The sequence below is a fragment of the Perissodus microlepis genome, chromosome 14 (genome assembly GCF_051167445.1).
Source record: "Perissodus microlepis isolate ML-2025 ecotype Zambia chromosome 14, ASM5116744v1, whole genome shotgun sequence".
NCBI classification, from domain to species: Eukaryota; Metazoa; Chordata; class Actinopteri; order Cichliformes; family Cichlidae; genus Perissodus; species Perissodus microlepis.
Genome location: NC_140474.1, coordinates 18,638,115 through 18,660,130, shown reverse-complemented (window position 1 = coordinate 18,660,130; position 22,016 = coordinate 18,638,115). Strand labels below are relative to the sequence as shown.

At 39.6% G+C, this 22,016-nt stretch overlaps 1 protein-coding gene across 6 annotated transcripts in view; it reads right to left on the bottom strand.

Annotated features, from left to right (window-relative positions):
• Positions 1 to 22,016, bottom strand: part of grik4 (glutamate receptor, ionotropic, kainate 4) — a 353,377-nt gene that overhangs the window by 70,272 nt on the left and 261,089 nt on the right. For all 6 annotated transcript variants that reach the window (XM_084949763.1, XM_084949764.1, XM_084949762.1 and 3 more), the window contains 2 exons: positions 20,708 to 20,886; positions 16,102 to 16,155 (listed from right to left, as the gene is read on the bottom strand). In XM_084949763.1, coding sequence (XP_084805889.1) covers positions 16,102 to 16,155; positions 20,708 to 20,886 — 233 coding nt within the window. The remainder of the gene's footprint in view (positions 1 to 16,101; positions 16,156 to 20,707; positions 20,887 to 22,016) is intronic.

Sequence of the window (22,016 nt, the reverse complement as noted above, 5' to 3'; positions counted from 1 at the left end):
TAATCATCTCTGACAATTTTTAAAAAAAGAAAGACAAGTCCTCTCCACCTCTTATCCAGCGTGGTATCGCTGTGAAAGAGAAAACAGACTCCAGTAGGCTATGATTGAGTAACATTCCTGCAAATTGCATATTGATTTTCCTAATGATAAAGTGCTAATTAATGACTTCCCTCCTGTCACTCTGGGCAAAGGCTACAACATGCTCAAACCTTTAGGCCTGAGTCTGGTCGTCGCTCTGTGATAAAATCCATTTCTAGTGGCGTACTGATTATTCTCTATAAGCTGGACTCTTCATGTGGTGTTTTTGGCAGTAAGTCACACTCGTATCAGTTACCATGTAAATTTAGGCTGAGCTCTAAAGCCTCCTGCTTAATTACGGTGTTCTCAGTGAGAGCGGGACAGGCGGAGAGGAGGAGGCGAGAGGCGTCGTGATCGAATGATGCATGTCATGAATACGGACTCGTTATGCACCTGAAATGTAATAGCAAAATTGGATAATTGATTTACTGAATTATTTGTTCACGAAATACTGGTGCTGCTGCAGGGGTGGACATGAAAACTGTAATTGTAGCTCTTCCAATTACTCACTAGTTGCGGTGACAACGTTGCTCACTGAATGCGGATGGACTGGATCCAAGTCATTTCTCTTGCACGGGGCGCTAACATGTCACTTACATCATTTCTAGCAGCCACCTAGTTTAATTCACTGTGAGATGACCATGAAATTAACATACCATATATCTTGGTGTAGAAAGCTGGGGTTGATACATGAGCTTTGTTTCAAAGCTTCTAATAGCTGCATACATCAAAACAATCTGGCAGCATTCCTGCAAAGTGTTGAAAACAAATGGGCAATTTTATTCCATTATTCATAGAATTATGTCTGACCTGCAACAGTAACAGCTTATTTGTGAGCCAGAGACCTTATGCCCTGAATAATTCTTGGACTGGCGGAGGCCAAAAACACCATGAATATTGCAGGCACCAGCATATGTTTAGAATGTGAAACAGTCTATCTCTTCTCGGTAATCGAATTCATTTGAACCCCAGCAGAATTTCTAAAGGAACAAAAAGCACATAAAATGAAACAAAACAAACCCTATAAAGTTTTAAAAATAATCCCTTCAAATTACTTATGAACGTTTCTTTTAATTGCAGAGTTTCACCTCCAAAGTGCTGGAGACTCGGCAGTGAGTGGCTGAATTACTGGCCCAGGAAAGGGGGGGGGGGGACAGGAGGAGAGCAGCAGATAATGGAGATGAGACTCCATCTAAGCTCTGCTCATATCAGCGAGGCCTGGAGTGTTTCACATTGATCACCTGAGTGTTTGCCATCAAGCCCAAGCAACCCTCAGCTTTGGGACCAGATGTTCCACTATGCGTTAGAAGATTCATGGCAGGACAGGAGCACACTTTTAAAAAAATGCTGGTATGGCTAAATGGTTACGAATGACATCTAACACTTTATGTTGAGATTTGCTTTAGCTCACTGTAACCAACACACAGAATTTTCTGCTCTCTAGACAAAACGATATTTAACCATATTTAATCTGCTATAGCTCAGCGCTATAGTGGCTGAATTGATGGTGACGGGGGCTCCCTGTGATCTTTTGTGCCATAAAGCGGGAGATTTTTCTGCCAAGTTCACATTTGCTTTTGCATAAGCATTCTGTTTCTGTTTTATATCTAATTTTCTGCTTCATTATATTGCATGGCGCTCTCTGGCTTCAATGCAAGAAATATTAGTAATCCCCTGTAGCTGCTTTCTGTCCTCAGTGGCCATCAGTGCAGATTCTGTGTGAAACTGCTTTTATTTCCTTGGTTTACTGTGTTTGGGGAGCTTTTCTTCAGCTTTCTCATTGTAATTTAGAGCGTGAGCATCTTCCTATAAATTCTTTGCGCTACTCTCGGCTCAGTCAAAAAAAACAAAAACAAAAAAAAAAACAAACACGCTGCCAAATCTGCAACCAATTTAATTGGATCAGCAGGCTGATGGGAATGCTGTTAAGCTGTTAAGCATACAGTATACACAGGCATTACAAACAGCTCAAACTGAAATGAAAGCCATCTGGTTTAGGAAGTCATATTCATACTGCGATAGCAATACAGATAAAATGAGTTAAATTCCCAAATCAGCTCTAGCACAGGATCTTAAGATTACCATCTCCTTAGAAGAGTCACTTTTAGGTGCATCTTCTAAAGCACATAATGCTAAGATTAATAACGTATAAGTGTTCGCATCCATCCAGGCAATTTTAACTGCCTATTCAAGGTTCTCGGGGTGGGGGCCGGAGCCTACCCCAACAGCTTTACGGGAAAAGGTGGGGTAGACCCTGGACATCTCAGAGCTAGCACAGAGTGACAGACAACCATTCAGGTTCACATTCAATCAGCAGAAACATCAATGAAGCTAATGTGGAAGGAAGCAAGAGCACCTGGAGATGACCCACATATTCAAACTCCACAGAGAGCTCCTTTTGTGCTGACCACCACACCACAGCGGCACTCTATAAGAGGTTTATACTTTTATAATTTTACAGAAAAACAAACTAATAAAAAAATACCTGCCTTTAAGACAGCATTGTAGACAGATAAACAACTGGATGTGATCAGGTCAAAGATCAGTTAAGCTCGACAGCATTTAGTTTCTTTGTCACAATAACAGCTATGTGTTTCATCAAAATAAAAGCGCCATCAGACAAACAGCAAAGAGCTGGACATGTTTGCTCTGCACATCACTAATGACTTTCTGGCAGGCGCTAAATGGGGTACAAAGCAAAATCATTGGCAGAACTTGCAGAAATGCAGAAAGACGCATGGGTTGAGAAACACAAGCAAATGCACACTTATTAGGTTTTAATTAAAAACAATCATATGAGTATAAGTAAAACATAGTATCTTTCCAATAACATGTTGGCCTGTCTGCTGTTGATTTACAGCTAAAAAGAAAAAAACAATTAACAAAAAAAAGTTAAAAATAATGATAAAAATAAAGACAAGTTCCTTTAACTCTTAACTGTCAAGACCTTTTTATGTTAAACAGCGACAAAAGTGCACAAAAGTCTTGGGAGAACACATAGATGGTGATAATTTAAGAGAGGAGCTCCTAACTAAGTGGACACGTAAGATCTTTGACAAATTTCACATAAAATGTTGTGAAAGGTAAAGGGAGGGATTATGGGAGTGATGGAGGACAGCAAAAAAAAGAAAGTTATGGAGCACAGAGAGGAAGTCAGGTATGAAGTCAGCAAGCAATTTCAACTTTCCAAATCAGACCCCTTGGTAGGCTGTAATGCAAGCTCTGGGATTTGAAAGATAATAGGCTGTAATACATTTGTCAACACTGAGTCATCCAGACATGGGGCTCACAGGGAGAGTTGGCGGTAATAGGGCAGGCGCAGAGTAATCAATACACCATAACTCCCTACACATACCAAGGCCCGAGTCTGGAAAGTGGAACACTACACTAAATTGTTTACTTTCATTTAACAAACACGCCTGTACCGTCTGGCTAATCTCTAAAGATAAAAGGAGACTGGGGCACTTCAAGTCTAATAATTTTATGGTAAGCAAGCCTTCTCAGGGTGTGTTTTAATACTGTTAAAAAGTTATGTTTAGAGTAATAAGGCTTAGAGGTCTGACTTACATATTAAACACTTCAGGTTGCCGGTAGTCTCTCGCATTGACGCTTCCCAATCTCTGCAGTCGAACACTTTTCAACCAACTCCATTTTTTTCCATTAATGTGAAGCTTTCTAAACGTCTAAATGTTTTCAATCAGTTCTCCCGGAGTCTCAATAAAATTATAATGACTTGAATGTGAACAGACCTCACGCCCCGACCTGTTAATCCTTAAAATTAGACATAAATGATTAATGAATGCCATTCACGAATGCTGATATGCATGTGAATGCATTTGTCATTCCCCTCGCTTTATGTGAGACAATGGAAAAGTCAGAGCACAAGACTTAAAAGAGATCATTCCCCCTCTGTGAAGAGGTGATTAGCGAAGGGATGACTAACTAGGTATCTAATCTGTCCTCCAATGGCCATATTTTAGACTTAAAATAGCTACCCGGTGGTATGCTAATCTGAGTGGAATCAAACAGACTTGATTTTACTTGATTTTTGTAGCACAGTAATTCATATAAAAGGTGTCTTTGGCACAGTAGATGTCTGTTCTCCTGGTTCCATCACACCCTACAAAGCCAGCAATAATGCATCATAACTGTAAACCCTTAGAGGCATTTTCCAATTGCTTATTTGCCACAGTTAAATGGAACTTGCGAAAGATGATATTTTAATAAAGTCGATTGTCTTCTGTGGCAATAAATAAATGATTAAGACATGAATAAGACCCAGATTATTAATCGTCTGTGCAATGAACTTTAATGAACTGATTGCAAGTGCGAATGAGGCAATTTACTCAGTCGCCATGTCAGAGAGGTCTGCAAAAATCAACCCATCAAAATTTCCTGTTTTTTGTGTTTGTTTTCACGTAAAAAATGGAAAAATGGCTGTTTAATGAAACAGAAGATTGCCTGCAACTCCTAAAACTGGATAAAAAAAACTGCAATATAAGATGAATGCATAGTAAGGTTCCCTGGGCCCTGATGCAGGTTGATATTATTACTTCAACAGCGGATGATGACTTCAAGGAAATTCAAGGAGTATTGTTCTCCCTTTTTAAAACAATAAAATGCATTTAAATCTCATTTTATTGAGCTGGCTCACACTTCTCACCCATAATACATTTTCGTCTCTAAAATTCAAAGCACAGAATGGTCGAGCCTTTTGACTCCCTTATTAATGATGTTATTGGATAGCTAATGGTGCTGAGAGACTGCACAGAATGAACGAGACCAGCCACTCAGGGTATGGATGGCGGTCTTAATAAAATATCATCTAAATCAAACCCAAAAGAGGAAAGGGTGCACACTTATTAAAGTATCTAGCTGTCTGCAGCTGACATGTGAAATGTGTATAATGGCTGTGAGCCTATGATTTCCCAGACTGGGCACTTTTGGTTTATAAAGTCATGGAGATTGCTGATAATGAAGAAACTGTTTACTAGGTTTTCTGCTGTTGCTCCTTTCTTTCTAGGCAACTTAAACAATGTAAATACAGCCACTCCACATCAGTAGCTTTTTAATAGAGCAATCAAGATTATCTGGGATTTAGTTGATTTATTAAAATTGCAGTTAGGGCCATAAGGTTTTGGACACCGACTCTTTTTTGTTTCACTTTCAGCTTTAATTCAAGGGGTTTTAGAAAGATTTTGTATTAACTGTTTAGGAATTACAGACATTTTCAGACACAGTGCCCCAGGCTCAAAAGTAATTAGACAAACTAATCACTTTAAACATAAGGATTATTTTTAATAATTGGATGAAAATCCTTTGCAATGACTGGCTGAAGTCTAGAACCCATGAACGTCTCCAAATGCTGTATTTTTTTCCCTTGAGGAGCTCTGCCAGCTACATTCAGTTGCTGCTTTTTTGGTGTCTTCCTACCTTCAGTCTTGGATTTAACAACATAACAGCATGCTCTGTGGGGTTTAGATCAGGTGACTGACTTGTTCATTGATGAATATTCATTTTTTTTTGCCTTGAGTGGCTTTTTGCCACTTTGGGTCTTTATCCATGTGCCTTGTGAGAGTCTGTCCTAATATTTTTGCAGCATTTGACTGAATCTGAGCAGGAAGTATATTCCTGCACACTTCACAATTTATTCTGCTGCTTCTTCTTGCGGTGACATCATCAGTAAACACTAGTGACTTATTTCCACTGGCAGCCATACATGCCCGTGCCGTAAAACTGCTTCCATCATGTTTGACAGATGATGTGGTATGCTTCAGATCACAAGCTCGTTCTCTCCTTCTCCATACTTTTCCCTTCCCATCGTGCTGGTACAAGTTCATCTCGGTTTCATCTGTCCAAAGAGTTTTTTCTGACAAAGTCTGATCTGGTCTTCCTGCCCTTCAGTGTAACCAGTCGGAGCATTATGTTGTAAACCCTCTGTGTTTCCTGAAGGCCTCTCTTGATTCTAAATGGTAAAATGATGAACTGGTACGTATAAAGTGCCTTTTACTCACTTTTACCACTCGCAGTGCTAAAAGAATGAAACCTCAAGTCTCATTCTCCATATCGCACACACTGTCTGCTGTATCTAAGCACTTTTACCCAACATTCACAATCCAACGGGTGCGCCAGGTGCAACTTCTAAAGATACTAAGCAGGAGCTAAGAACGGACTCACCAACCTTCCAATTTGTAGATGACCCCGTTTACCACATCAGCCAATCCAGAGCTGGATAGTGACACCCCTGCCTCCTTGTTCTTAACTGATTTGTTACCAAATAGAAGTTTCCAGATCCTATTTTTAGTCCTCACCTGAGCACTACAGCTCTTTCTCAGTCATATTCTGTTTATTTTTGAGCCTCTGAAAATAGTGGACTGTATATAAAAATGTTTATAATTCTTAAATATTATACAGTTAATTTGTTGAACCACTAGAATAAAGCTAAAAGTCTGCACTTGATTAAAATCCACTGTGGTGGTGTCCAAACACATATGTACCTAACTGCAAATCAATCTCTGTCCTACAGTCTGATGTATATTCTCCCAGTAAGCTTACATCTGAAACCAAACTAGCTAAGAAACAAACAATACCACCTTTCCACCTTCACGAGGTCAACCCGATCCCAGGAATATTATAAAATGGCCAATTTATAAACATTAGGATGAATGTCTACGTTAGGAGTGCATCAGTTACAGCCACTAAACAATTCCCCCTTCAGCCCGGGGGATTACATTTGTTTATGGAGAGTATTTATGCTACCTCCTCCAGCACTAAGTCAATAAATGCAATTGTAAGCAAAGTTTAGATGTCATCTTTCTGCTGCAAACAAGTAGCAGGTCAACAATATTTGGTGACACATACTTGTTTTTGACATAATAATGACATAGTTTATATTCTGGCTGGTTGCCGCTCTCTGATGTCACCGTCCACCTAGCTTATTACCTTTTCTATTACTCAGCTGATTGATTCTCAAACTCTGTGTCTAAACAGGAAAATATGAACTTTACATAAGCCGTGGAGGGGAATTAATTAAATCCCAATCATTTTCACAGTCACAGTGGCTGCTCTCTAAAGCAGTTTGACTGACAAGACTTATTTTGGGTTTATAAATCTTCTGTACCACAGTGCACACAGGAGATGGAGGGTGAGGTTGATGTGAAGTGTTTTATTTATTTATTAATGTTTTTATAGGATTGCTTCCTCCATTCATTCGCATTCACAGATACGGGACAAGAAATTTAAACAGAAGAATAAACTTGTGAAATTGAATTCTGTATTACCTAGACAATATTTTTTTGTTTGTTATCAAGGCCAGACACGCCCAGAGAGCAGGACACAGCGAGAGACACTCAGAGGGAAAGACACAGATCGAGAGAGAGAAAGGATGCAGGATGCGTGTTTTTGGCAGAAAGAAAAGAGGTGAAATTATACGGACAGACGGCAACTATTATCTATCACTCTTTATTCAAGCGAACTGCACAAAAAGCAGACGATATTTGGAATAAGAAAGGGAAATTTACGAAATTATGTTTGCGCAGCTGGGAAGGCGGGCGTTACATTTCATCTGCGCTTTAGTGGCACATTCAGTCACGGAGCATTTTATCGTTTGACAGCATTGGGAGGAATAATTAGAGGCATGGAGCATGTCGAGCCCAGAACCCCAACTGGCCAAGAACAAATGGCAGAGAGCACGTCAGTGTCTGGGTAAGAAAAGGGATTAACTAGTGAATAACAGCATGGGCCATGCCTCAGAAGTAAAACCTCACACCCATCATCACCCTTCCATACAAACCTGACAATTAGCTCTTTAACACATATGGATGGAGAATGGGAAGGAAAGCTTTGGATTGCTGTAAGTGTATTTGCCTGTATTGGATCCGAGTGTGGAAACGCAGCCAGTTTGTTTTATCACTGCTGTTGGTTTATGACAGAAATTACACATCTTACTTCCTCGAGGCAGACAGACAGGCAGGTAGATAAGCAGGCCAAGATGTTACAGCTGTATGTATGTATGAGGGACGGGGATGTCGGGCGGGTGAGCGTGTTCATGAGTTTATTTATTTGAATTTTATCATTCATGTGCGCGCAACTGTGCGCTTGTGTGTGCGTGTGTGACAGGCAGGAAGTGCGTTGGCAGCTTTTCAGGCATGGATGCATGACAATGACTACAGTGACAAGAGGGATCACGGGTATGCGGAGGGGAAATGGAACATGAAGAACAAAACAAACAGGCTGAGGGGGTATATGTAGGGGGTGGGGTGGGGGGTTGAACTGATGGCCCCCGTTTTGCACAGAAGGATAATATGTCAGCCGGCACAGTGTGTCAAAGTGTGTTTTTGGATTGTTTTGCGTGGATGAGAGTGTGTGTGGGTGTGTGTGTGTGTAACAAAGAAAAAAGACAGATAGAGAGATAGCACGCTTGCATCAAGACTCAAAACAACATCGCAACGTGAAAGTGTGTCAGAGGAGGCGCTGCTAGGCCCAATCTCGTGCTCACCTAACCTTCAAATGACATTAGGCGTCCCGTCAACATGCGATGAGTCACTCCCAACCTGATGTGATTTATTCAATCGTGCAGAGTAGCCTGGATCGCGGGACACAAATCACCCAGATGGAAGCCATGGAGCGGGGCTGGGGCTGCGGGCTACGTGTGTGTGTCGGAAAATGTGTGCGCCTAAGTGGATTCGTGCACTTCTTGGTTGTTTTGACCGTCTGCGTGCATGCGCCGATCAGATTGTAATGTGCACGTGCATGAGCTGTGTGCGTGCGTGCTCCATTACGTGCAAGCTGAAGGAGCTGCATGATGCCGGCCACTCGCGATCCATGAACCACAAAGTCGTCTTTTTCACAGAGAGAAGCCGTGAAAGCCCCGCGGAGCTCTACGGTTTCCCACCCTTTCCATGAATCATGTTTTTCTTTTAATCTCTCCACTCACTGTGACCCAAGGGCCAAGATTTCTATTAGATCTGACAATTAAGGCTCAGGATATTAACAGCTGGTATTAAGTGGACTTAATGGGGAGTGTGGAAAATAAACTGGCACGGAGAGCTTTATCGCGTAAAGGAATCAATTTTTGATACACTCTGAGTGATGCCCATGTGCCTTTTCCACCTCATCACCTGTGTGTCTAATTCACCATCAACTAAAGGGAATTTGTGTTCCTAGATTAAACACTACATTATCCAGGACCAGAGTCTCTGAAATCACAGAGCAACATTAATCCAGTGAGCAGCATGTTTCAGAAGCTATTTTGAGGTGGTAATATCTAAATTGTTATGGCTTTGAATAAAGAGACAAAGATGAACAAAGAAGAAGAAAAAAGACCCTTGTACATCAGGCAGCATCCTGCGACTATCATTAGCGCTAATGAATAGTCAATGAATGGCCACTCTTTCACATTTCTAATCTCCAAATAGAACTTACAGGTACATGGACTGTTGCCATTTATAAGTAATGCAGATTAGCAAACAAAGAGCGATAGCTGAGAAGCACGATGGAAACAACTCATGTTGCTTTGATACATTTGAATTGTACATTGCATAGCTGGAAACATCAGGCTGCGTTCACCAGAATGCAGTACAATAATTCTACTTGATGATGATGATAAGGGGGGGAAAGGAGCATCTGTACCACTTCTTCCTTCCCTAATTTCTCACTCTAGATTAATAACCTCAGCTTGAAACAGAATAAACCAAACAAAGTCAAAACAAAGAGTGAAGACAGTCAAATCCTTAAGTAGGCATGACAAACCCTCCCCTCGTGATGGGTAGCTGCGTGAAGACGTTGATGAGCGTCTTGAGATGATGATTCAGGGAAAACAGATTAGGCAGGGGAGCAGCCTGGCAGGTCGTTAGTCAGGGATGTCAGGACCAGATACAAATGAACTGTCAGCAGAGGAGGAAGACAGAAGCAGGGAATGGTTGGACAAAATAAAGAGACAAAAGGAGCTGAATGGAAAGAAAGAGGAGAGGGAGAGAGCAGACGCCAAATGAATGGGAAATTTAAGGACGACTCCGATTTATCGGACTAACCAATTTGTGAGGGAACTGTGGAGTTCCAGAGCAATAATTTAAACAATTAACAACTACAATGGCATTTATTGCTAGTAATTGCATTAAACATTGTTAAAACACGCATAATTAATCTTGCATGGCCTTCTTTAGAAATCCATACATTTACAATCAATTGTAATAACAAGAGCAGACCAAGACTGCATGCAGTACCTCAAACAGAGCTCAAGATAATTCCTTCACAGCATGCATATAAACGAATCCCAGAATTCACAAAGATATAGCAAAAAATGTCAGATTTGCCAATCTCACTGTGGAAAAGAATAACTTCTTTACATCACTTCTAAGGTTGGCCGAGCTCCTGCTAACGGACGGACATGCAAACCAAAACCCATCATGTGATCCTCTTTGTGGAGGTAATGATGAATGTTTGAATTTAAGTACACAGTGTTTCATTCGGGTATCTTAAATATGACTTCTAAATGAATGCTCGTTCTAAATAGAATCATCCCTCTGCAACATGCATCAGTTTGTGAAACAGGGAGGACTGGGGACATTTGCTTGTCTTTTTCATCTGTTTTTTTTTTATTGGTTTAGAAACTTAGGGAGAAGAATGGTATTAGGTACCCATCCATCCATTATCCAAGCCATTCTGAAGCCAGCCAAGAGACCTCCCCAATGTGTTTTGGGTCTGCCTCTGGGCCTGCTCCCAGATACACATGCCTGAAACACCTAAGAGGTGCACTGTGGAGGCAGGGTGGTGGTAATGAGGAGGGACTCTGGCTGGAAATTCAGGGCCCTTAATTGTATGTTATGTATTTGAGATGATTGTGCCAGCATGTTAATGTATTTACTGCATAAGATGCACGATAAATTAAAAAAACCTTTAGAAAGATCCTTCAGCGTAAGCACATTTTAACACAGTAACAATAATGTGCTTGAGTCATATAGTTTATTATACTAGCAGAGAGTCCCACCTGGATCAAGTGGCCATGTGAGAGGAGGAAAGGGGGAGGCTATTTAAAAAATGCCCAACTCGATGTTCAGCTCAGAGTCCACTAGCCAGTTAACGTGTCATGTTATTACAATATTTATATAGCGACGCTCCAAACTCATTTGCTTGTTGCCATCTAGTTTCAGCACTGCCTCTGTTGTCTAGACGAGTGGGCAGTGACTTAATACAGCAGGTTACCTCAATTAACCAGGATTTACTTTTTTTGGCAAAAACATCTAGAAATGCAAATTTATTTATCAGGACACAAGACCTCTTTAAAATACTAATACGCAAAGTTGCGTGATCAGCGAGGCCACCACATCATGCACCCTTGTAGAAGCTAATTCCCAATCAGCATTACCCTCAGCAACTGCTTTTCACTTGACACGAAACTGCAAGCCCTCTGATTAACTTTCACTTGCTCCACCGTGCAATTATGCGCATAACCAAACTGAAAACTCTTGACAGCAATTTAGACAGATTAGATGTTCTTTTGATCAAAAGACATATTAAATGTTCCCATTCGAGAGACACAGTTTTAGATTACGTTCTAGGTTAGCGACACATTTGAACTTTGCTTTCGTTTTTGCATAATTTCAAGTATCATCAGTGGGTGAAACGATCTGCCTGCACAGGATAACTAAAGATCACCAGAATCTAAGGCCATCGCCATAAAAAAGCTGTTGCTAATTCACTCATGGTTGTATGCCTCTGCCAGTATTATCAGGCCTCAGTTGTTGACTTTTCAACGTTTGGAGATAAAATGTTATTGCTTCATCGTTTTATCATATTTTACATCTGTGTGTAATATTGTCATAATTAAGTTCTTGAGTTATCGCCAAAAATATGATTTGTGACCTTGGTCTTTGAGGCTTGAGTGAATGTTTTTACCAAATTTGATAAAAAAAAATTCCCTCGAGGTGTTCAAGGGAACAGGATGGATGAAGAGTTCAAAAACATAAAGCTGCCAGTGCAGCATATCAAACACATGCAGTCAGTAAAAACTGCCCTCAGCTTATGTTTGATTAAAAATGAATGTAATCATCACAAGTTGACCTCTGACCTCGAGGTTTCATTTAGTAAATGCACCAATGTATGACTGTTCAAGTCCTAGCTGACTTCCTTCTTGGGTCGTTTCATTTACTGGTTTTTCAAAAAACCTGACCTGCGACCATAACCTTGAGGTCGAGATCACCGAGATTTCAAATCATTTGAGATTTTTAGTAGATGCACAAATGCTCTCAATTTAGAAATACCCCATCAGCTTTTTACGGCTGAGGGTTAACAAAAAGTGGTACAGATGATGTTTGGATATTATTTTTAGATAATTAGGAGAGTACACACATATACACTGTGCATTCTCACACCCATGAACATGAACATACCACCTGTACATACATACCAAATATTACTGACTCTACCACAATTATCTTTATCATCTGTCTTGCTTCACATGTGCCTGTGGTTCAAGAGCTATCACCAAAATACATATTTAGAAGTTATTTCACTTTTAATAAATTAAACGAGTTATAAATGAAAAGCACTTATCATCTACAGCTCCCTTTGGGGTTTCATGTGCCAACTAGGGATGGACAATCTAGCCAAATGATCATATGACCGTCTTTTGGAATAAAATCAAAGGATACAGTGTCAATTACATGCTTGCCTGGATACACTTCTCTGCATTATGTTTTACTCTGAATTTAACCAGAAAGTTGTTAAAGTAGCGATTTTATTGCCGTGAGACTTTTTTGAGATGTTCTTCCTGGTGAAACCAGTCACATTCTTGCTTCGTCAATGTGGACTTAATGTATTTACTTAGCTGACAGTGAGGAGAAACTCACAGAAACCACAAGGCCTTGCCGATATTGTGATTGCCATGAAAGGATCAAGGATGTGTTCGGCAGATTCTGCAGACTTAAAGAATCCAGAGTGAAACAAGCCAGGAATTAAGATGGATAACACTGATGCACCTTTCCTCAAATATCAGTGAAAAAAGTATGACCTATTTTCTCAGTCTATTCTTTTATAAGTCTCATATTGAAATATATGAAAATTTACTCACCAGCCACTTTGTTAGGTGCACCTTGCTGCATCTACCCCTAAAGAATTAATGCATTTTAAAGGACAAATGGGGTGAGACTGGGTAGTAGAAAGGTGTACCTAATGAAGTGGATGAATGAATATAATAATAATAATATGAACAATTATGCACCTATCCAACTTATCTTGCAGGTCAGTGTGTGTAAGCTACAGAGATGTTTTGGGTCTTTTCCTTATAATTTTGTTTTCATTTTTTAGTATCAGACTATTAACCCAATATTACATTTTATTATTTATTGCAGACTAGATATGTGTGATAAAACATGCTGGTGACAAAACTATTTAAAATAAGAAGGCAGTGTGAAAAAGCTGCTGGTGTCTTCATCTACCTGAGTTCATAGTATTTTAAAAAAAATTAAATAAATCAAGCCAGCTACGAGAGCCTGCTGCTGTGATCTGAGACTATAAACATAAATAATTAATACTGTTGGACTTAAATGGAAACGACTTTGACCGTGATGTGTAAATAAACATTTTCATTTCCACGTCCTCACAGGTCGGCTTTGTGAAATGGCAGCATACTTCAAAAAGTACATGAAAAAAAACACAAGCATTGAGCGTATTATTGCTATTTTAGAAATGTACTATCACAGTGAGATTGGAAAACAGGCACAATGAAATGAAGTGCGATGGAACATAATGGAAGTTGTTCTCGTCCTCTTTTGTGTTGTTTTTATTTGTGTATGTGTGTGTGACGAACACAATGCGCACTCGGCACGGCCATTAAGAGCACAATAAATAGGATGAATCACTTATTACAACATCTAAGGACACAAACGTCCTTCTATTTTCTCCACTTACAGCTTCAGCATCACATCTCAGCCTGACAGGTATCATGGTCCTGGGTCCTTAACCCAGTATTTCGAGATTTTTTCTGGACTTGTTATTTATTTCATTAAAGGTACAAGATCGTTTATGTTCTAATTCTTGAGTATTTTATTTTCTAGTGTTACTTTTTCTTGTTTTATTTTTAGTTCTGCTTTCATTTCCAGTCTGTCCTAGTCTCGTTTCATTGTTTGTTTACCTTTGGTCTCCCCAGTGATGTCCTGCGTCTTTTTTGGTCTGTCTGCATTCTGTCTACATGGCCGTCTGTGTTCTCTATCTTGTCAAATTCACATGTCTTAGCCTGGGTGTTACTTAGTGTTTTATTTTGATAGTCCCATCTTGCATCTGTCAAGTGTCAGTTCTAGTTCCTGTGTCATTTCAGGTAGATTCTATTCAGATGCGTTCCCAGGCGTTTCCACTCTACCCCAATCTCCTCTCTCTGTATTGTGTCACATCCCCCATCGTGGTGTGTATAGTTTATGGTACTCTGGTTAGTTAGTTTGTTACTATTCTGCTTCTGTTATTCTTTTGCCTGCACGATAAAAGCAATGATTTTAAGTTATGTTGTGTCTGCTGAGTCCTGCACTCTCTGTTTTCCACACGCCCCGTTTTATGACACCATGGGCACGATGCTGACCATTTTAATGATGCTGAAACTATTAACAATGCTGTCACTAAGCAATAGCTGCTTCTTCTTCTTTTCTTCTTCTTTTCTTTTTTTTTTTTTAAAGAAAATGGTGGTAATGGTGGTAAGAGGGTGGTTGTGGTCATCATCTTGTATCTGCCATGAATCTGTGCTTTGTTCCACTCTTCAGCAGACCTGCTAGTCTGCAAGTGGATCGCAACAAAGGAAGAAACAGATGACAATGATCTTATTGAGGTGTGGAGGCAAGAGAAAAACAAGCAGGCTGAACAAAGAGAGAAGAGAAAGGAGAGCTACAATAAGAGAAGTGACTATGTCAAAGACTGTGGAGGAAAACATGAAGATGGCAGCAGCCCACTCCTAATGAGTCATAAATCAGCTTGATATGAATAATCTCTACAGCACTATTAGAGCAAAGTGTTTTGAACCTCATTAATTTCTATTAGGGAGCAGCTATCTTCTAAGTTTACTGTAGCATCAAATTTTCTCCAAGCCGCTTTTGTTACGATCGTCCTATAACTTTCACGGATCCCTTAACCTTTATGTGACCAAACGCCATTACTTCCTTTTCATTTTTAGCACATGTAACAAAACATGCAAAAGCTTGGTTTTAAGCATGCCCAGTGGACATTAAATATTTAAGAAATGCCTCTTAGACATTTCAGTGATAATGATTCAGCTGTTGGCCTGTTACTGCTTTGAAAGCATCTTTGTGAGGAAGCCTTTACTTTAGCTGCCTCCTCAGCTCTTTCTCTGTTTGCTGCTGTCACCTCTTTTAAAGGCAGTGTGACTGTAAACAGTATACAACACCTAGTAATGAAGTAACACAATAATCAAAATAAGCAGCTGTGCACTTCACAGTATGTAATGCAATGGGATTAAATCCATGTGGAAAAAAGTAAGTTCAGCTGTAAAAGCAGCAAGACAACCCATGTGATAGACCGATGACTTGTCGAGAGAGAGACCCCAGATTTTGCCCCCCGAAAATGCCAAATGGAGGGAAGGATGGATGAGTCACAGCAAGACTGATTAGAAAAAAACAAAGAAAGACTCTAATGATGATGACTTCCTCATTCATTCAACAGGTCCCGTCTGGCTTTCTACAATTATAATTACAAGAAAATGGCAGTACAAACAACACCAGCAGTTGCAGCAGTATGACTTATAATAATTAGTAATATTTATTTGTTTGGTCCAGAAGTGCACTTCACCCAGTGAGTGAGGCCAGTGAGTGAGGCAACTGTACTCGGTCTCCAATTTGCAGTCACATTAAACGAGCAGAAAAAAAACTGCCTGTAAAGCCCTGATTAAATGAAGCTCTACAATTTCTCTGTCACAGCTCTATCCACTCAATCACTCATTCAAGGCAGGAGCATCAATTAAAGTACTATTTTAATACAGCGCTCGAAATCAACATGTTACGCCCACGCCATTTTCCGTCTTCTTACCAGAGAGGTGAAGATGTAAGTGTAGTAGACTGACAGCATTCCCAGCTCTGATGCCTGCAGAGAAAAAAAAAGACAGGAAGGGCGACAGATGAAAGATTAAAGAGAATGTAAGAAAAGTGCAAGGCACATAAAGCAGAAAAACACGTTTTTGAGGATTGGTTATTGAACAAAATGATATTAAGTTTGAGGTCAAAGAAACACAAAGAGGTGGGAAAACAAAGCAAAAAGCGGGGATAGTGATAAAACAGGGTAGAGAGGTCAGTGATGCAGTGTAACTCGAACTCTGGTGTGAGCCGACAGATCAAATGCACATCTCGATAACACCGGGCATATTCTTATCTGACAAAGGTTCTCAATAGAGCAGTTAATTTCTGAGGAGCATTAGTATGCCGTCCGACACTCTGTCTTACAATTTGATTAAATCAAGTCAGAGTGAGGAGCAGTTGTGAAGGACAGGGTGAACTTCTCATGGTTTCATTTCATTAAAGCCATCATAAAAGAAAATCATGAAGGAACAGATTTTAGTGCCGCAACGCACATTATCATTAAAACCAATTAAAACCCATAAACCTGTAAATATCAAGTGGTTGACAAAAAAAATGTTTTTAAAAAGTCCCACAGTGAGGAGACCAGATGTCTCTGTTGTGCTGTGGGGGGGCATCATGTTCTCGTGGTTTGGATTCTCTTAGAGGAACAAGTCACATTAAATCAAACTTGTTATCAGTTATCTCTTTTATCTTATGATGAAACAGATGTTTGATCTGAATGAAAATGAGAATAATATCCATATAGTTTCCACACTGAAATTATTCTAAGTGTGCATCATCAGAAAGACTTTAATAACAGATATTTACCTGTGAGCCAAACAAAATCTTACCCGTGTGTGCTGAGCGTGAGTATCAGGTGTTCAAACTATAGTAAATAATAAAATACTAAAAACATGAAAGGTGCTAATTATTACAGCAAAAAAAGCCTTTTTATTATTAAACTCAAGACTGACTGCTCAAGATGTTTTTGTACAGCTTGTACTTTTGCAAACTTAAGCACGCTATTAATCTAAAAGTACCCTGAGCTTCTCTATGCACAGTAAATTACATGCTTCAGGGAGGTTGTTTGTTAAGGTCTGCCCTGGGGTTACACGGCAGGTAAGGGTAGCTAATGGTACAAGGCGGCTGAAATGTTCTCTCTTTGCAGAAAATACATAAAAAAACAGAATATTTCAAGCCACTGCCTCTTTTCTGTGGGTGACCTCTGCCTTTAATAGCACCAAACAGAAAATGACATTATGACCCAGAACGCTTTGTTTGCTACCCACACCTTATTCAGGATGCACAACACCGCCATAGCTAATGGCTGATGAAAAATCCCTTCGGTCTCTTTTGCTACTTTTGAAATAAGCCTTCTTGTGTTTTGTTTTGGGTTTTTCTTTTACTTTTGATCTTGTGGTTGTTCAACCACAGCTTTTGGTCAGAGTGCACAGTTTGCACTGCACCATATATACTGGACAAAGTCTTGTAATAAACAGCTGTGCACAGAATTGGGAGGCCTGACTAAATGAGATTAAACACAAAATGCTGACCTAAACCCGTCTGAATGCTAAAACCTCAGAGAGTGAGACCTTTGCCTGAAGATGGTTTGAAGTAAGATGTAAACAAACTAATAAGGTGCAATGTCTTGCATGACATAGGCCATTCCTGTCCCTTTAGACAAGCTTGGCGCTCTTATGATTATCTGAGACTCGTGAATATTCCAGTGCAGAGCTTTGATATGTTTGGCAACCGCACACTTCATATGAGGTTTGATTGCCAACTTTCTACCACCCTGCCACAGGACTGTCTTTTGACAGGCAGAGAGAGACAGCGTGACGCAGAAAGAAGACGGGCTATGCGAGAGCCAGGGAGATGGATGAACAAGACCACATGGCGAGGGTGGTGTGAAGAAATAAAGTGAAATCCTCTTCACTGCATTTGGGTGCAGAGAAAACACAGAGAGAACAGAGAGTGGTGAGAAGAAAGACCAACTCCATATTCAAACTGAAGAGACAGATGGAGAACACACAGAGAAAAAGAGACAGTCCAGTGTGGACTCCTGCTGCTCTGTGGTCGATGGTTGCTATGGTGACTAGATGACCACTGAAAGACAACCTGAAAACTTTACTTAGATTGAAAACTACTGTGACACATATGTGTGTGTGTGTATATATCTATATATATCTATATATCTATCTATATCTATCTATATATATATATATATATATATATATATATATATATATATATATATATATATATACACATATATATATATATATATATATATAAAAGAGGGAACAATTGAAATAATGAAAAAACAAGAGAATCATCTTCTTCTCCATCCCTCTCCCAACCCTCTTCTGCCCCCACTCATTGTCACCTCCACTCTAGCTATCCATCTATTGTCTTCAAGAAATAATGAGGTGTGTATTAATTACTAAGAGACCATATGCTGCTGCCACACAGCCTTGCTTCTTCAGCTCCAACCTGCACCGATCCCATTATTACTTTTTACAGCATAAATGTCCAAACAGCAGGAGCTGCATCAGTAGAAGTATTACATTGCTGTAAAAACAGATTTTTCTTTCTTTTGCGATATTTGCCAAAATATAACTAATTAGACAAAAATTACAAGATTAAATACAAAATGCAGTTTTTAAATTAGGATTTTTTTTTTTATTAAGGGATAAAAATAACCAAACCAACCAGGCCCAGGTTGAAAAAGTGATTGCCCTCCCCAGACATGAATTAACGGTGATTAACCACATTTTTAGTTGATTTGACTTTCACTGGCCATGACCAAGCCCTGGTTACCACTACCCTACCTAAATCAAGAAATCATTTTAATAGAAGCTGTCTGAGAACAGGAAGTAGGCTAAAAGTTCTCAAAAATCAACACATGCAATTCACAAAACAATGTCACTGACATCTGTCAGTCTGGAACAGGGCAACAAAGCCATTTCTATGGATCTGGGACTCCAGAGAACCCCAGCAAGATCCATTATCCACAAATGGAGAAAACTTTCAGGGGAGGCCTGGTCTACCAAAATGACTCCAAATGCAATTAGATTAGATTAGAATTCGGGATTCAACAATAAGAAGCGCGAAAACAGCATCCGTAGCAGAGCTCCACGGGGAAAACTGCTGACTGAAAAGAACACAAAGGCTTGTTTTGGGGATCCACCATCTGGTGGATATCCTGGACTGATGAGACAAAAGCTGAACATTTTTGGAAGGTCCTGTTACATCTGGCTTAACACTAACAGCATGTCATAAAAAGAACATCACACCAACACTCAAACAGGGTGCAGGTAATGTGTTGGTCAATTATTGCTGTAATTGATGGAACCATGAATTCTGCTCTGCACCAGGAAAGCCTGAAGGGGTTTTGTGAAGCTAAATGCCACTTGAATGGCTAAAATAAAATAAAATAAAACAAAATTAAATAACATTTTGGAGTGGCCTAGTCAAAATCCAGACTTAAATTAGATTGAGATGGTTCAGCGTGACCTTACACAGGCCGGCCAAAATTCCTCCACAGTGATGTCAAAGACTCATCGCCACTTATTACAAATGCTCGACTGCAGTTCTAAATTCCTAATTCTAAATATTAGGTGAAGGGAGCAAAATCATTTTACACAAGAACATGTAGGTTTGGACAGACTGCCTTAATAAATGAAATCATCATTAAGAAACAGGATTTTGCATTTACTCAGGTTATCTTTGCAAAATGTAAAAGCAAAATATTTGAAAACATCTGAAACATCTAATTGTGACAAATATGCAAAAAAGAAAAAAGAAAGAAAAGAAATCAGAAAGGGGGAAAATACTTTTTCACAGCACTGCACATTAAAGTAAACGTGTCTAAGGTCGTATTAATGTTCCACAGCATTAATTACTGGTATGTGCCATTAGCAAAGAAACCACGCAAAGGTCACACTGATATGCTTCTGACAGAAACTGCACTCACTGATGTTGTCAGTCGTTTTTTCTCTGTTTATGTAAAAGAGGAGGAACCAGTAGATAATAAATTCACTTCATATGATACACTGTCTTAAAGAAAAAACACTTTAAATAAAATGTATGAAAGGTACAAAAGTGGAGAAAAGGCCTTTGTCTTATGAGTCTGTTCTTAAACTAACCTGCAAAACATTTGGTGAAATCTCACTCAGTCTTTGGGATACGACTGGATTTTATGCACTCCTTCATGTGCAGTAATTTGAAAGGACATGCTTGTTTGGCAATATCGCTTCCGTTCATTTCCTTTTTAATTTAGGCTTAGATTTTGAGCATAACTCTGTCTTTGAAAACCTGTGCCCACTTAAACACAAATTCTTATCATCCATCTTGCAATTCAACACTAAACGACTTAAAACTTTCCCAACTTTCTCCAAATACTGGAGAAAGTTGAACAGTTATCCTTGAACAATTGTTGCCACCGGCGTTCTTCCCTCGCTTTCACTTTTTGAGATTTATATGAATGTGGAGTGGTATTAATCCCAGACCGCAGGCACGGAATAAAGAGAGCGTTATCAGTGCATACAGATCACGGCTATCGCGTGTCCCATACTAACCCGCTCCAAAATGATATGTGACATTGTGGCATTGGCATCGACTATTATGGTGGGAGTCTTGTCATCTCGAATCTCCTTTAGGAGTGGGGTCGGGTCCTGGCTGTCATCAAGCATGCGCACAGACAGAGTCTCCTTGGAGATGAGGAACTGCCTGAGGAGCTGCTCCAGGTTTAATAAGCCTGCCGGTAAGACACACATGGAAAAAAGAAAGAAAGAAAGAAAAGAAAAACATGAGAGACAGAGAATTACTCATATTGAAGGAAAGAATCTCCCAAGGAAATGGTACTTTAAATGCATTTTTAAAATTAGGATATATAGCCAAAAAGTTAAGGAAAGTCAACAACATTTAGAAAGTTTGATCCTGCAATGCAGCATGAGCCTAAATATTCAGTGTCCTTTTACAGTCGTGAGAAAAAAAAAGTTTTCACAGGACTGCAGAGTCCTGTGAAAACTTGAGTACACTCCCTGATTCAGTAGTTTGTAGAACCACCTTTACCATCAATAATTTGAAGGAGACACTTTCTGTGTGACTTTATCAGTCTCGCTCATGGTTGTGGAGAATTTTTTCCTTAAACGAGGTTAGTCTTTATGCAAGCCTGCCACAGCATGTCAGTGGGGCTGAGGTTAGGACTTTGACTGGGTCACTGTAACACCTTGATTCTTTTCACTTTCACCCATTCTGTTGTAGATTTGCTGCTGTGCTCAAAATAATTCTCCTTCATGACCCAGTTTGGGCCAAGCTTTAGCTGTTGCATGATGCATGACTGCAAGCTGCCCGAGACCTGTACTATGAAGCAGTATTTTCTCATATCCTGGTAATGTCAGACTGGCCCTGGGTTTTCTGTACTACAAAAACAAAACTCTCATCGTGGTAAGTTATGCTGGTAACATAACCTGCTCAAGAGCAGATCCCTAATCAGGTTCCAGATCAGGGATCATCAGGTATGAAATCACCACCTACTGAGCCCCCAGTTCTCCAGAAAAGCATTACCATTCCCGGGTGTTTGCATGGATAGTAGGAAGCTCTTTCAATCTAAAATCTTGCTGTTTTATACTTTGATTTTTCCAGTTGTAAAAATGTTATTCTTATGAAATAAGCAGTAATATATTATCCTACATTAGGACCTCTGTTTGTACTTTATTTCAAATCTATATGCAGACTAAGGCTGCAATTGAAATCTGCTTTTATATTTATTCTTAATTGGATTAAACACAACCAAGGTTGCTAAGTAACAACAAAAACTTAAACTGTCTAACATTAATTAAATACTCATTTTCAATATATGTATATATATTTCTTAATGATAGA